This window comes from Limanda limanda, chromosome 7, assembly GCF_963576545.1.
Source record: "Limanda limanda chromosome 7, fLimLim1.1, whole genome shotgun sequence".
NCBI lineage: Eukaryota > Metazoa > Chordata > Actinopteri > Pleuronectiformes > Pleuronectidae > Limanda > Limanda limanda.
In genome coordinates, this window is record NC_083642.1 from 17,532,996 (window position 1) to 17,548,238 (window position 15,243).

The 15,243-nt window shown below is 41.8% G+C and overlaps 1 protein-coding gene across 2 annotated transcripts in view; it reads left to right on the forward strand.

Moving 5' to 3' along the window:
- The first annotated feature begins 9,844 nt into the window (after positions 1–9,844).
- The window catches only part of LOC133005305 (thymocyte selection-associated high mobility group box protein TOX-like), a 78,238-nt gene continuing 72,839 nt past the window's right edge, over positions 9,845–15,243 (forward strand). For both annotated transcript variants that reach the window (XM_061074950.1, XM_061074951.1), the window contains exon 1: positions 9,845–10,482. In XM_061074950.1, coding sequence (XP_060930933.1) covers positions 10,378–10,482 — 105 coding nt within the window. In that variant the 5' untranslated portion in view covers positions 9,845–10,377. The remainder of the gene's footprint in view (positions 10,483–15,243) is intronic.

A 15,243-nucleotide genomic window follows, 5' to 3' on the forward strand; every position in this document is an offset into this window, starting at 1 on the left:
GCATGCTTGAGTAAATTGAATACCCCTGCTTTGCCTTTTGTTCTAGAAAATGCATCAAATTGATTGAAAGAAGCAATTACGGTACCAGGGAGCAGTATTGATTTTATGAAAGTGTGCAATTACTTTAATTGGAATAACCGAGTCTCGATTAGATGTTGGTAGTAGGTTATGTTAAAAAAAAGAAGTCTGCATTTTACATAGTTGTTTTGATTTTTGAGCAAATTCCATTTCCAGTACGGGCCAACCTTCTGTGCCTGATTAGACTGTTCATTTTCTTCTGCAGCCATTTTCTCCTGGGATTCAAAAGACTGCCATTCACTGTGGGTTGATGGGTAATGAAAAAAGTCAATGGGAACATTAGTGAAAATTCTTTTTTTAAGTGCCACATGTTAAAACGATCCCTGTGCACAATACTGGATTTGATTTGTGCATGCCAGCAGAAGTACGAGCCCCATTAGGAGCAAATAACAACCCTTGTTTTATCCCCCCACACCCTGAATGTGTTGGTTGCTGCAGGTATGATTGAAATGCATCTTCTGCTACAGCAATACTGAGTTAGAACCAGTAAAAGGAAAGAAGTGGGGAGGGTGGTGGGGGTGAAGTCAAGCTTTAAATCTGGCTGCATACCATGTGACTTGACATGGAGCAAGCAAATGAAAGAGAGAGAGAGAGAGATAGAAAGAGAGGAGGAGAGAGTGAGAGAGAGAGAGCGCGAGCGAGAGAGAGCGATACCCCCATAAAACCATCTCTGCTTTCAGTTCAAATAGGTCCTATCATCTCCATGACAACAGTCGTAATGGTAACATGGAAATATATTAATGTAAAACCATGGCAACGTTCTCCAATTGAATTAAGCAGCACCTGTGCACATTACAGGAGAAGATAAAAGACAAAAGGAGCCAGCTCCTGCTTGCCAAGCAGCTGTGGCTTTCAGACCTTAAAAACCCATCTACATTTCCTCAACGCGCTTGTTTTCCAATGTTTTCTGTGCTGCAAATTACCGTGGCGTCGAGTGCTTTTTTTGAAGGGTTTTCTGTCGTATTTGTGCAAACAGATGAGAAACTGGTTAATTATGTTCTTTCTTTCTTTCTTTCTTTTTCTTTTTCTTTTCTGTTTTTTTTTTCTGGTGAGTATAAGCCCGGCTCTCCTCTGCCGGAGCGGTGCAGCCGGATTAAGAGTATGTGTGTTTCACCATGAAATCACATAATGGTGAGGCAATCATTCTGATAGGTAAAAAGGGCACGGTGTTTGTGCACAAAAGAGACGCGTTAGAAACACAAACTCTGCGTATTGTGCTCCCTCTTTTCATTCAAAACAGAGGACGTGAGGGACTGAGAGTGGTTGTGTTCTGCCTTCTTGTCTCTGAGCTGAGCTGAAAAGGGAAAACATTATCTACATCACCATGCCATCAAATCTGATGGATTTTATCCCATCCCTCTCCCCCTCCCCTCTTTCTTCCCTCTCCCCCAGCCTCTATGTTTACTGGTAATGGCAATGTAGCATTCTCTCACCCTTGAAAATGTGAGTCTCTCTGTGTGTTTGTGTGTGCGTGTGTGTGTGTCTGTTTGTGTGTGTGTGTGTGTGTGTGTTTTTGTGTCTCCATAAGAGAGAGAGGGAAGACAGGGTGAGGCTGGTGAGGACACGCAGCCTAAGTGAAATTACTCTTAAAAGGATATTGTTGTTCACAAAGAGTGTTGAACAGCATGTTCAACTGCCATATTTTATTCATGCAGGCGGCCATGTCCAACACAGGCGACCCATACAGTACATCTACTCTGGCTCAACTGTGTGTGTCTCCGGGAGAAAATCCTCATCGTGTTGCAAGGTGGCGTCAATAAAACTCTAATCTCCAATCTCTCGAGGGATCCGATGAGAAACTATTTTCTCCATCCTGCTTTCCATTGTCCAACAATGCTTCTCCTCCCATGCAGGCTCCGAACAGTCAGTGCTAAGTGTGCTCATACACTTGCAAGGCATTCAGGCCTATCTTCTCTCTGCAATAGCTCAAGATTGCATAAGAAATTGCATGTTATTTAAATCTTCTGTCTGTTTAATGCCAGGGGAGACAGAAGGTGTAACAAGAAACCAACACTGAGGGAAAATATAGAGACTGGATTGGCTCCCTATCAAACATACATTAGGTCTCAGTGTGCTGCACCAGGAGAGAATGCTCTGCTGCCAGCTTGGACTGTTTGATTCAACTTCATGTCCAATGACACAAAATTGCAAAAATTTGTTGAGTATATTACAAGCCTGAGGTTGAGCAGTTAACTTTTCATAGGAATATGACCAGGAAACACTTTTTTCCCACATATCTCGTAAATCACAGACGTTTCTCACCACATGAATCCGCTTGTACAGTGAGATTATAACATGATTTGTCCCTTTTACAAAGCCCGGGTGAGAAGGCATTGGCAACGTGGCCTTGAGTTGTGAGTTTGTTTGGTACTCGACTGCCTGCCGAAACCAAAGATTTATATCAGTTTCTCTGACTCAAATTCCCAAAATGAATATGAAATATTTATACTGGCCTTATTTTAGTTATTTTATTCTTTACTGGGTATTTGACAGTGTACTTACTTTTTCCCAGCACAGGGCATTGCTCATGATGTTAAATCTTTCACAGGTTTATTTCAACCAAAAACAAAAGGCTTTGTATCGTGACATTTTAACATCCAGGATATCCAGTTGAATAATTGACAACGTCCCTTTATTGCCTGATAGACTTTATAAAAAGATGGATGACGTGACTGCTCCCAAAAAGTGAAGCCAAATCTTCTTGATACCCTCCTGGTGGCAGCCTGCAGTATAGGTCATGAATCCTGCTTCCTCCACGTTAGCAGATGGGATATGGACTAAACTAAAAAAGTCAAAATACACATAATTAATTTTTGTAAAAGCTGGTTTCTGTAATTGTAGGTAGTTCTGATCACGCTGATGTTTGCTCAAGTGCTAATTTTCCCAGGTTGGTTTAATATGTTATTTGACAATATGAAAACTAGGTGAAACATCATGATTGACAGCTGAGACGACTCAAGAATGGTCAAGCGTGTAGGTGATGACAATGTTCACATCCAAAATAATTTTGGCTTCATTTCTGGATAGTGGGAGTAAGTGTAGACACGTCCTCCATCTTTATATACAGTCGATGGTTTAATCACTGTCTCCAGATGTTTTATATAACGTGTCACATAAATGATGTTCTGCCATAACACTGACGCTTGGTGCTGATCCAACTAGAATAAACAGAGATAGAGTGTAAAGAGTAGTTTCGTACACTTCATTAACCTCAGGCTCACCCTGTCCGGAGACTTAGCTCACCTACCTGGACAAGGAACACAGAAGTTTGACTTCAAATTTCAGTGTGTTTCACTTTTAACACTGCAAGAGAAAAGAGCTTTAAGGATGATGACTCACCAGTGTGTTCGATGAACATTATGCTATCTTGGGTGAGTTGGCTGGGGCTGTGGAGCGCCGTCTGCGATGCCTGTTATAGTTGCTTTGCTGTGAGTGGGCAATGCGGTTGATGGGAAACATTAAGTTTGAAACATTAAAATATTAAAAGCCTAGAAAACTAAATATATAACTGTGTTCCTAATAAAAGAAAACATTTGAGCGATATATGCCTTCATAGCCCAATATATTAAGCTTTATCTGAGGTTAAATTTAACATCCAGGATGATTAAGTTTTTAAAAAACAGATTTGAGGACATATAAACAATTTCAATCCCTCGAATAACTTTCATTGTGTTTGTCTTCTTACTTCAGAGCCTACAGGAGCGGGATAGAGGCCGATGCAGGAATCATCCTTCAACCCAGATAAAGATCAAGTATGCTTCATTTAATCGGAGGATGCAACATGAGAAGAGAAAGAATTGTTTCACCACCATGAATGATAGAGATTACAGAGAATCTGCATGTTATGATCTCTGTAGATACTGAAAATAAAAGGGCTGATTTTATATCTACTGATCTGCGTAAGCAGAGTCAGGACTTTGGCTTCAGTTTATTGCAAAGCTGTGAAGGTTAACAGCTCCAGAAAATAAATTTTGACTTTTGACCAAATAAATTCCCAAAAATGTGCAGTCACTGGTAAATAAAATGTTTTTAATGGTTGTCATTGCTGTTCGGTCACTTTAAAAAAAAAATGCCTGCATTCAAATTAGCCTCATTTTTTCCTTTCCTTGTTTTTTTGGGCCTCACTCAGTTAAAAACATCTATAATTTGAGCGACTCAAAAAGAATCCTAATTGCTCGTCTGAAAGGGACCGTGATTGGATGCTTGAATTTCTCTATGTAGAAATGACTCCAGCGCTTGAGTGACAATTTTCACGGCAAATGATGCCATGTGCCTCGTTGATAAGAATAGGTCCTGTTTTCCTACATGTGCACAAAACATGCAGTCAGTCATGCGTGCACGAGACAAACGTCATCCGAGATAAAACTGGTCAAAACAGCAAACGCGGGAAGTAAATGGCACCGACATGTTTTGATCACACCCACAAAATACTTGCAATCAAGCAACACACTCTTTCTCCGGTTTTTGCCCAAACAATGTGAAAAACAAAACTTTAACTCACTTGACATTATCACCATGTGCAAATGTTGGCCTTTTTAATGATGTGAAAACACTGAGCGGAGCTCCTGCAGACTGCAATACATTCTTCCTCAAATGAGAGCTGAAATGCTATAGGCAATTAGAGGAGTCTCTTGAATTTCCTTGAAATTAAGTGCTAAATGAAACGTGGTCAGACTGACAAGTCTGCTCTCTTTCTCACTGAGCGTTCTCTGTCTTCCTGCAGCGCTTCGTGCAAAGGGGAAAAGGTAGACACATCTCTTTCACCAAAATCAAGAGTCAATGCATGTAAGCCCTGCGGTGATTTTCCTTAATTATGCTTCAGGGTGAATTGCTAGGTGGATGACACAATGAGGACATGATGTCAGCCACATAATAACCCAGCATTCTAACTCCAGCTCACATGTACTGAGACGTACTGCACTGTACTGGAGCGCACACTTCTGTTATGAAGTCAGCATTTTTCATCTATGGAATAAACCAAGAAAAAAAACCCACACATGGACATAATCTTTTAGTGGTTCAGATGTCAGAGGCTTAAAGTTGTGCAGCAGAGTATGGGAGTTGACCTCTGGGGAAACTAGGTCGTGACCTCCTTGTCTGCAGAGCTACACCGAGGACATTATAGGATCACCACATCTCTACCAACAGGAATCTGGACAGAGGACCGGTTTGGCTTATGTTTCACACTGTATCACTGCAGCTTAAAGTGACATTCACGACAGATGGAAAGTTACAACTCATTTCTCTTGTCCCGGAGTAAATTAATGATCCCAGAAACATTATCTTCCCTGCTGTTTGTGGTCTCAGGCCAGATTGTTGACACACTCAGGACACACTGCAGGTTCCCATGCCCTGCTCAAACAAGCAGGGTCAGAGCAACCTGGCACAGGGGTCAGAGGTCAGCAAGCTGGCCCGGAACACTAGTCTTGTGAGATTCAAAATGTCTTTCTTTATAACTTCCAGCTTTCACACCTCAACCTATGAATATGACATATAATGAAATGATTTAACAAGCACATTCAAAATAAGAAGTGGAGCTGGAGTCAACATTTTGAAACATGCTGTATTTTTCAACAAATGTTGGAACACGTGTTTTCATTTGAGTAACACACTAATCATGGAGTGGGGGGGGGGGTTTCAAAAAACTTGTTGTTCCAGAGTGACATAGTTTAACATAATGGTATCATTTGCATATACTTTATAACGTTGCCCTTAGGCTCACAGTTTGCATGAACAGATTAAATTATGCTAAATGCCAGACAGTAAAGGTACAACATGTCCTGTACTGCTGTGGGTGTGTTGTGTGCACATCACGGATAAAACTGGTTTGGCAGAGTTTCATTAAAGAATTTTTTCTTATGTCTATCTGTTGATTCACACTCTAGAATGTATTTTTCTAAATCCTCATAGCTAAAAATGCTTCAGTTGTCTTTTTTATCTTTCTTAAGCACTTCAGATTACATTGTAAAAATAAACATATTTCAGAAACTAGTAAATATGGATTAAGTTTGACCCAACTTCATGACACGTTTCTCAAATTAAAAGAGGAATTTTCTTTTCAACGTCTGTAACTCCTACAGTTTTAACCCACAGAACGTTCTGCCAGTCAAAAAATAAATATCCTTCTTTTTCTCAAGCCTTGTGAAGCAGCTGCATGATTAAGAAGACTCAATGCTAGACAAAGTACCAAAGCTCAATGGGGTCACGTTCCAAATCTGCATGTGGTTCAACCACCAGACAAAGCAAATTGCTTGAGTAATTATCCAACAACTTTACTTTAACTACTTAACTTTAACTTTATTTAATGTTCTTATTAATGCGTGTGTGTTTGTGTGTTTGTGTGAGAGAGAGCAAGGGAGGTTTTGTTAATGATATTTGATCATTTCGACACATTTCTAACAATGCATGAAGCTAAATTGGGACAAATGATGTCGAAAAAGGTCACGATACTTTTAAAGGTTCAAAGTGCATCCGGAGGACTCTGATAATGTGAGACCGTGTTCATTGTCAACCTCTATAGCAAACATACAACTGATCCATAGGAAAATTTGACACAAGTTTGGAGTAAACTTCACTAATGATGTGGATTTTTCCGTTTGTGACCTGACATTGTGAACTAATAGTTGTTTAAAATTCACTTTAGTGTTCTCGAGAATGAATCAATGTAGGTCATGGGAACATTAAACGTTCTACTATAGATGCTTTACAGTAGCTTCCACTTCCCCTGCTCCTACGGGCTCGACACAGTTTGCTCTGCGATGCGATATAAATCTCACGTGGGCGGAAAACAATTAGTGTGTGCTTCTACAAAGTCCATGTTCTTTATTGTAATAGCTTTATAAGTCATCATTTAATGACATTGCAAACTGCAGCCTCGGTTTTCTGCTGAAACTTTGGGGACGTGGTTGTTCAGCATTCACTTGTCTGTCTGTGTGTGTTTGTGTGTCTGCGTGTCTGTGTGTGTGTGTGTGTGTGTGTGTGTGTCTTTATCTGTGTGTGTCTTTGTCTGTGTCTGTGTGTTTTCTGTAGCTTTCCAAGGTCACTGAAATATCATGTGCCAATTCTGTTTTGAGATAATTTTCAGTTTAAATTAGCAGAACCCTCAGCAGTTCTTTTGTCCTCCCACACTTTACACAAATCAGCCTTCGTTTCTGCCGAACAAACCGAAAGCCAAATTATCTTATCTACCTTTCATCTTCCAAATTTTTTCATCTGCATCGCATTTTATTTGAGATTAAAGTAGGGCTGCATCTTTGTGCGGCACTAATTGCCATAGAGCTTCCGTAATTAAAGGACAATAAAGCCTTAGTAGTAATTAGTTTCTCTTGTTTGGTTGCTAGCCCATCAATTGTGCTTCAATAATACTGATCATTAGCATGCGCCTGGGCAGTGAGGGATGCTGGGAAAGGAGCCCTGCACACACAGCACTCCACATTCCATTCCCATGAAGCCATGGCACTGAGCCATGTGGTTAACTCTCTGTGAGCCGTGCCGGGGGAGAGTGGCAGGACGTGCCTACCGATGTAGGCCCGCACTGTAAAGAGGCTGCACTGTAACATAATAGACCTGCTGAAACAACGACTGGCTATTGAAACTTGCGAACGCTAGGAACATAAGAGCTGCAGCTGTGGGCAGATGCTGCTGTCACGGTTTGTGTAAAAACAATTGTGCCCTTCTTCGTGTTCTCCTTGCTCTTTTATTCACATTCAGGTTCATCTAATGAAAGCCTGTCTGCAAAAACGGTTGCGAAGTGATATAGAGACTATATTATCACTGTTTTAATTGCAACCTATCTCCCCCAAACAACTGTTCAAATTAGCCTTCTTTAAACAGAACAGCATCAGGAGGATAAAGAAGATTTCTGGGCAGGCAGGGTGCAAGGATGTGCTGTAGAATGTGGCAAAGTAATAACGCCAGGCAGCAGAAAATGTGCTCCATTCTGTATTTCGCCTTGACATGATTGAAAGACAATGGTCCCATGGATAGGCCATTTCAACATCAAATGTGCATGCACATCACAGGGCAAGGGTGTGCTATCCATCACATTCAGTGAGCTGTCAGAAGCAGCTCTCGCAGCCGCAGCTTCTCTCCGCACACATTTGCAACTGTATGGCAACACGAGATTAAAGCCCCTTGTACATATTCCACCCTGAACACCGCATAGACACACTTTTACAGGTGCTCATTATTGTTCCTTGTTTGAGGTCAATATCGCACATTTGATTTTAAACGTCATTATATTTATGTCTTTTGATGAAAATAACAGTAAAAAATCAAATGAAGCGCTACTGATGAAAAAAACACTTTATGATTAATGACCATGACCTAAGTTTTCAGTAATTCTATCAAACACTGAACTTTATGATAAAAGATATGTGGGCACTCTTATCAATAAATTACCCTTACTGTTTTAGACAATAGACTAATATTGGGATTTGTATAATTAACTGACTAACTTTAAACAGCAGGTTCAGGTGATAACGTGAGAATGAAAACAAAAAATACACTAAAAAATAACATTGAGCAACCGCAGAGAGTCTCTGAAAAACCTGGATCTAATAATCCCAAAAGTAGACGTAAAAAAAAGAGAAAAAAACAACTTTATGATCAATGAAAGTTCAGTTTTCCATAATTCTATAAAAACACTGGACTTTATGATTTATTTAACATAACCTGTTTCCTTTTGTCTTTTAGAGACATAACAAATAAAAGGAGTAGAGAAGTAAAGTGACTGTTTTAGACTAGATTATAATGGGATTTGTATAATTAGGTGATATCAGCATTTAAATATGAGGTTCACACCCATCCTGGCACAAGAAGCCATAGCAACTACACGATAAGGCAAATTTAAGATGAATGCAAATATCTTCAGTTTTCAACAACTCTATACATACATGGTTAAATTTTTTGGGCCCAGATTTGGCTCACAGTCACAGTGCCACACGGCCCACATACCACGTGGAGTGATGGCACTTGGCCGGTCCGCTCCTGTGATCCAGATCTGGGCCACAAGTAAGCCATAGCCACACCGCACGTCAACCAAAGGTGCCAAAGGAGGTCTTTCTGTGTTATTTGGGCCATATTCACCATTTACCACATGGGCCACTTTGAGTTCACATCCAGATTACACCCGGCCTAGAGCACTGCATGTTTGCCAAAAAAGGACCATGCTTGTTTTGGGATATTCAGGCCACATTTGTTCATTAAAAGTGGGCCACTGTAGGCTCACAACCATTTAGTCAGGGCCATGAAAAGGCCAGAGGTTGCTGCAACATTGCCTGAAGTGGCCCACATCCGTATGCTCTCTGGGTAAAAACATTGGAATTTTTGTATTTATCAAATTTGTCTTTCTGTCTTTTAAAATCAAAGTAGTGCAGAAGAAACTGTTTTAGACCACGGATTAGAATGTGATGTGTATGATTATATTACAGAAACATTTTACAGCAGTTTAATGCAGATTATGGATAAAAAATGCACGAAAAAAAACGAACATTGGTGAACTAGAGAGACTGTGCGCAAGCTGCTTCCATCCTCCTTGGCACAATAACCCAAATGGAAGCCTTTATGAAGCACTGATGGAGCAGAGTCCGCTTTATAATGCACAGCCGTGCACACCACTACATTTCCAGCTAATCAGGAGCGCGCAGTTGCAGAAAGGAGAGCGGTTGCCAAGGCAGCCACCAATCTCCCCTCCCCCTTCTCCCTCCGTTCCTCTTTCCCGTTTATTATCGGCAGAGGTCGCATGGCAGAGGGAAGTCCAACCACTTCTGTACTGGAACCAATGCAAGAGTATGCGCCTCCACAACAAAGCCTGTATGGAGTCCTGAGAGCAGTGGGGGGAAAAGCAGAGGCTGCACACTCACTCGCTGCTGTTCAGCTGTAACATTCACAAAGATCTAATAAGAGGGGATCTAAGTTGGAGGTTTTTTTTATTTGCTCTGGAACAAGAGGATAGTTTTTTCTTTTCTTGCCAACACGTGCGTATCCATGCAATTGCTACTCCAGCGTTGTGCGTAAGTGTGAGTGTTTCCTCATCCTGGTGCGGGGCTGAGCCGAGGAGGACTGCGCATCATTCACCAGAGTTGGTGCCGAAGTTCGGCCGCGAACGGATGTGAGGGAAGAGTGTACCGAGTAGAAAAAAAAAACTCCCCCACTTCTTTGCTTTTCTTTTTTTGGTCTCTCTTGTGTGTGTGTGGTTTTTTTTTTTCTTCTTCTCCTCGCGTTGTGTGTTTGCTGAGACAATACTGAGTCAAAAGACGCTGAAAGTGATTTCATGCCTTCAGTCTCGCACAACCTGAGATGGACGTGAGATTTTATCCTGCGCCCCCGGCTAATGTGGGTTCATGCTCCCTACCGACTGATCCAAGTTGCCTGAGCTCGTTGGACTATTACCACTCGAACAAGGTAAATAACACACCGCGTAGCCTCACACCTCACCTGTCTCTCTCTCTGTATGTTTGTGCCAATACACCATGTTTACGCACGGCCAACGCACGCTTTGTACGGACGCGTTTTCCATCCACGGGCGCTCGCTCGCTTCAAAATGTCAAGTGTCATCAAGTAAAGTGACCCGGGCTTGGATGAGATGCTGTTCCTTTAGTGTGGAACAGGACAGGGGGGAAAAAATACTCTGTATATTACTTTACACTGAAACCTGCAATTTTTCTATTTGGCTGATGGAAGAAAATGAATAGTCCCAACTCCCCCCCCCCCTCCTCCACCCAACGTGCTTATTATGTTATTTCCCCCGGAGAGATGGTGCAGTTGTGTTTAGCACAAAGCTGGCATTAAATGTCCCACCCATCGTGGAATACCAGGAGCTGTATGGAATCCATACCGTCCCACTTCGCTGCTCTCATGCGCACATCAGCTCCCCCCCTTCTCAATGATTTCTTACGTAGCTTACGTGGTTTTCCGCCGGGAGTTCAACGATTAAATGGATGTGTGCCAGTAATGTACTGTTAATTACTTTGTAAGGAGAAACCACAGAGTCTGGCTGCAACACAAGTATCACTCTTTTCTCTCGGTCTCTGTGCGTTGACACCCCGCATGCTTTGGGCTTTTGACACTAGCACTCAACACAATTGCAAGTGCGCAGGAATTTAAAACAACAATTATTTTTGTAGTTTTCCAGGAAAAAAAACAAAAACAACAACCAATGCCTTTGTTATTCTGTTACAGATATAAGAAGGGACAGGGATTGTTAAATCTGTCGTTGTCAACCTGCCACAAGCAACAGAAACAACACAAAGTAAACTAACCTACAAACATACAAACTGTGGCAATACAAGGAAACCCATTTCCAACTATTCAAATATCTGATTTGTATTAACAGCATCTCAACTATCTGCAAACCCTGAGTTAGACTTTGCTGTTGTCACCTACCACGGCGCCATCCACAGGATCTGGATGTGGAGCTGCTGCTGTGGATGAACTTCTTTGCCTTGCTCTCTGGCCTTCTGCTACAGGACAGTGAAGACACTAATACAAATCAATGTTGGGGATGTTTGTCTTTCGCTGTGTGGGCAATGGAACATCTCTCTAACCGAACGGAATTTTCCAGTAATTAACCGAAAAAAAATATCTCCCACTTAAGGTCGTAAAAACAGTGTCGTATATGGTTGTTGCTCAGGGTTTGCCCGCAGAAAAAACAACGTGCAGGCAGAAAATAAAATCACCCGGACACAGTGACTCCCATTCGATCACAGATGAAATGAGGTCCATATAAAACATTAACAGATAAGGCCGGTTTACACCTGTGTCACCAAATGGGCTCGTAGAACTGTCTCCTCCGCATGCACAGGCTTTCTATCTTGTAGGTCAGACGAATTAGGATCATCCTCCACGCGGATAATCCCAGGAATATGCTGATATCCACGCTCCGCACGAATCCTAGAAACAAAGCCTCTAGATATTAAACGATAAAAAGTGCTTTCACTAGAGAGAAAGTGACACCAATGCTGCTGTCAACCACACAAAAGCGTGGCACCCCCTCAAAATTACAAGTGTTCATTTTGAATTATTGAAAGGCCTCCGCTCCCTTTACCTAGGGTTCTTTCCACGAGGGGAGGTATAATTTGCCATCATCGCATGTGTAACACTAACTACCTACACTAGCAATGCAAATGAGGCCGGGACCTGGGGGGGGGGGGGGGGGGATTCGGTGTCCTGTTAACACGCTGCTCGAGGTCAAGTTGCTCTCCTCAAACGCTCGTCAAGCTGACGGTGGCATTAAAGAGACATCTGATTTGTTATGTAGGTACTGTATCTACAGATCAGATCTGACCGCTGCTAATCACCTCTGGCAGCACTGGTTGGCCGATTTCAAATTCAGCACAGGTCTCCTTCTTGAGCAGAGCAGAGGCTGGAGGTTCATCATTTTTAGGGGCTCACTTTGCATATTCATGTGGTTGTACTTCGGTGTTTGGAGCAGGATTAGTTGGGCTCTAGTTTATCTTGAAAATATTCTTTCAGGGTAATATTATTGGTAAAATATTCCATTTTGGTTAAATGGTGGAAATTTGGCAATCATATTGAGATTTAGCATCATTACTGGCAGCTCCCGATCCACATTGATAATAAAAAGCAAATTGCAGCCTAAGACAACATTTCTTTTTTTATTGCTGTGAAATTGGTAGTGTTAATCTGAGTCCCACACAGCCTTAATTGGATAAAATGAGCATGTGCTTGTATTTGAGCTTTACAGCCTGTTTATTTACAAACCTGTTCCGTGCGCCACCGACTAATTCTGGATGCTGCGAGTGGAAACAAGCCGAGTAATTAGCAAGTTTTTGTGACTTCGAAGAAACACGCTGTCATGCTCTAAGTCTTTGTCACACTTTTGCTCACTTGGATCTGCGGCTCACTCCATTCATAATATTTGAATTTGCTTTCTTTTCACCTTCGTGTCAATGATTTACTGCGTTTCACCAATTGACGCGAGTCGTTTCCATTACTTTGGCTGTGTTGTCTATGATCGCTGTAGGTCAATTGGTCCTTAGGCAGCGTGAACAGTTTGTGCTAAGACTATTCACTGCGATGTTCACCATCGTTACACAAGATGGAGAAAAAAAAGGTGAGGTACACAAAGAAAGAGATGCATAAAATGCGCAGAAGTACTTCAAGTGCAGACTGAGATGAATCAAAAAGATCCATAAATAACCCTGAAGATGTTCACTTCAAAACTTTCAGTGCTCACTTTGTTTCACTGTGAGTGTGTCTCTTTTATTACTCTGGTGCTCTCCCACAGCTGAAGAGATATTACACAGTATAACAGCTTTGCTCTCTGATGGCAGAATGAAACTGTGCCGTGTTTTAATGCTTTCTGCTGCATGATGCATGTGTTGCTGTACTTATACTGTACTTATTTGCACTTAATGTGTTGCAGAAAGCCCCAAAACCACACGGACTCATCTTGTCTAATACAACATGCACAACTGTAATTGCACTGTGGCTGTTTGTCCGGCACTTTCGGTTTGCTCTGTGAAATGGGAACACAGTGTCTGCTCCTTTATTTGAATACCTTAATCAAACAGTGCTGACTGCTGCTGCTGAGGTGAGTCGCTGCCTACAGTAGAGCACCGGGATGGAGGACAGAGAGAGAGAGAGAGAGAGCAGGCCCTGTGTTTATACACACAGGCCCCACCCAGCTCATATATCCTACCAACAACTGATATCTGCTTAGATAGGGCATGATTGAAGAGCTGGCTTTGTTAGCTGGTGGTCTCCTCTGCCTCAGATAAGCCGGGGGACGGATATGCTCCATTGGAAATGCCTTATCTCCATTTTATTTTTAATATAGTGCTGCCTGGTTGGGTCTCATTGCATTAACATATTTTAGTCATTCAGTCAGTTTCCATCAACTGATCATCCTCGAGTGAAATAAGCTCTTGAATAAACACAGACATACTTGCTGTTAGTTTTGGCTTAGTGTGTACAAGTGTTATTTTTAACTCCTCCAGCACTTAAACATGGCTGACAGCCGCTCCTTGTAATGCTGGCTGTGGTGCATGTTTATGTTGAGTGGTGTTGCTGCTATTAGCTAATGACACACTCTGTTTTATGTGTCGGAGAGGCAGAGCAGGAGAGTTAAAGGATGAGTGAGAGTCAGATGGGTTGAAGGAATCAGTGGCCCAGTGTGGGGACATTGTGTGTGTGTACGGTGTGTGTGTGTGTGTGTGTGTGTGTGTGTGTGCGTGTTTGTGTGTGCATGCTAACTCGGGCCATTCAAGCGTTTTGCTGACTATGGAATCACAATCACAATTGCTTTCATAGTCCTGTGCAGAGGAAGGCCATGCATACCACAGTAAGGGCCGGTGACACACAGCGAGCAGGGGCCAGAGCAAAAACAGTCTCTAAATCATGTTCTCTCTGCCCCGACACACAGGGGAGATTTCTAATGGGGATTCCGACCATTTGAAAGCATTTCAGTGAAACCTAGATTGGCTGTGACATTGGATGAGTCAGATAGCCGGCGTATGGCACAGATATCTCTTGCCTTGTATACGATTTTTTTCACCTCATTGACTGTGAGAGATGTTTCCCAACCAACCACAAGGTGTCCACATCAGTTATATTTATGACTTTGTTTTAAGGATTATTATTTTCTGAAGATTACTTTTGATATCTGTAGAAAGGTGTTATAAATAAATATAAAATTGATGAAAGGAAATAAGACACATTCTGTGAAAATCACAAAAAACTATTTAAATGGCCTGTAGTCTGTAAAGATAGAATTTGCAAGAATTCTTCATTAATGTGAAAAAAATAAACTAGACCTATTTTATATATGTACTTGTCTTGTGCACTTACATTATCAAAAATATTTGTATAGTTCCGAGCCACCGAGTTGGTGGTACCAGTGCATTCCCCTCAGCGTCTGTTAACATAATTAAGACCAGCCGCCGCACTGTATGTGTGCTTACATTAGTCAGCCTAGTCCTTCCCATGGGGCAGTGCAGTGGCATTCTCCTTCTTGGTGAAGAGAAGAAGAAGAAGAAGACGATGACAGAAAAAGAAACGATGCACCCAAACACCTGGCAGAGAAGGCCCCCGGGTGTTTAGTTGATTGTGTTTGTTAATGGTGGCAAACGCTCAGAAGGAGTGGCTCATGCAAATATTTACATTTTTTGATCTGTCTATGATTGTCTATCTATCTATCTATCT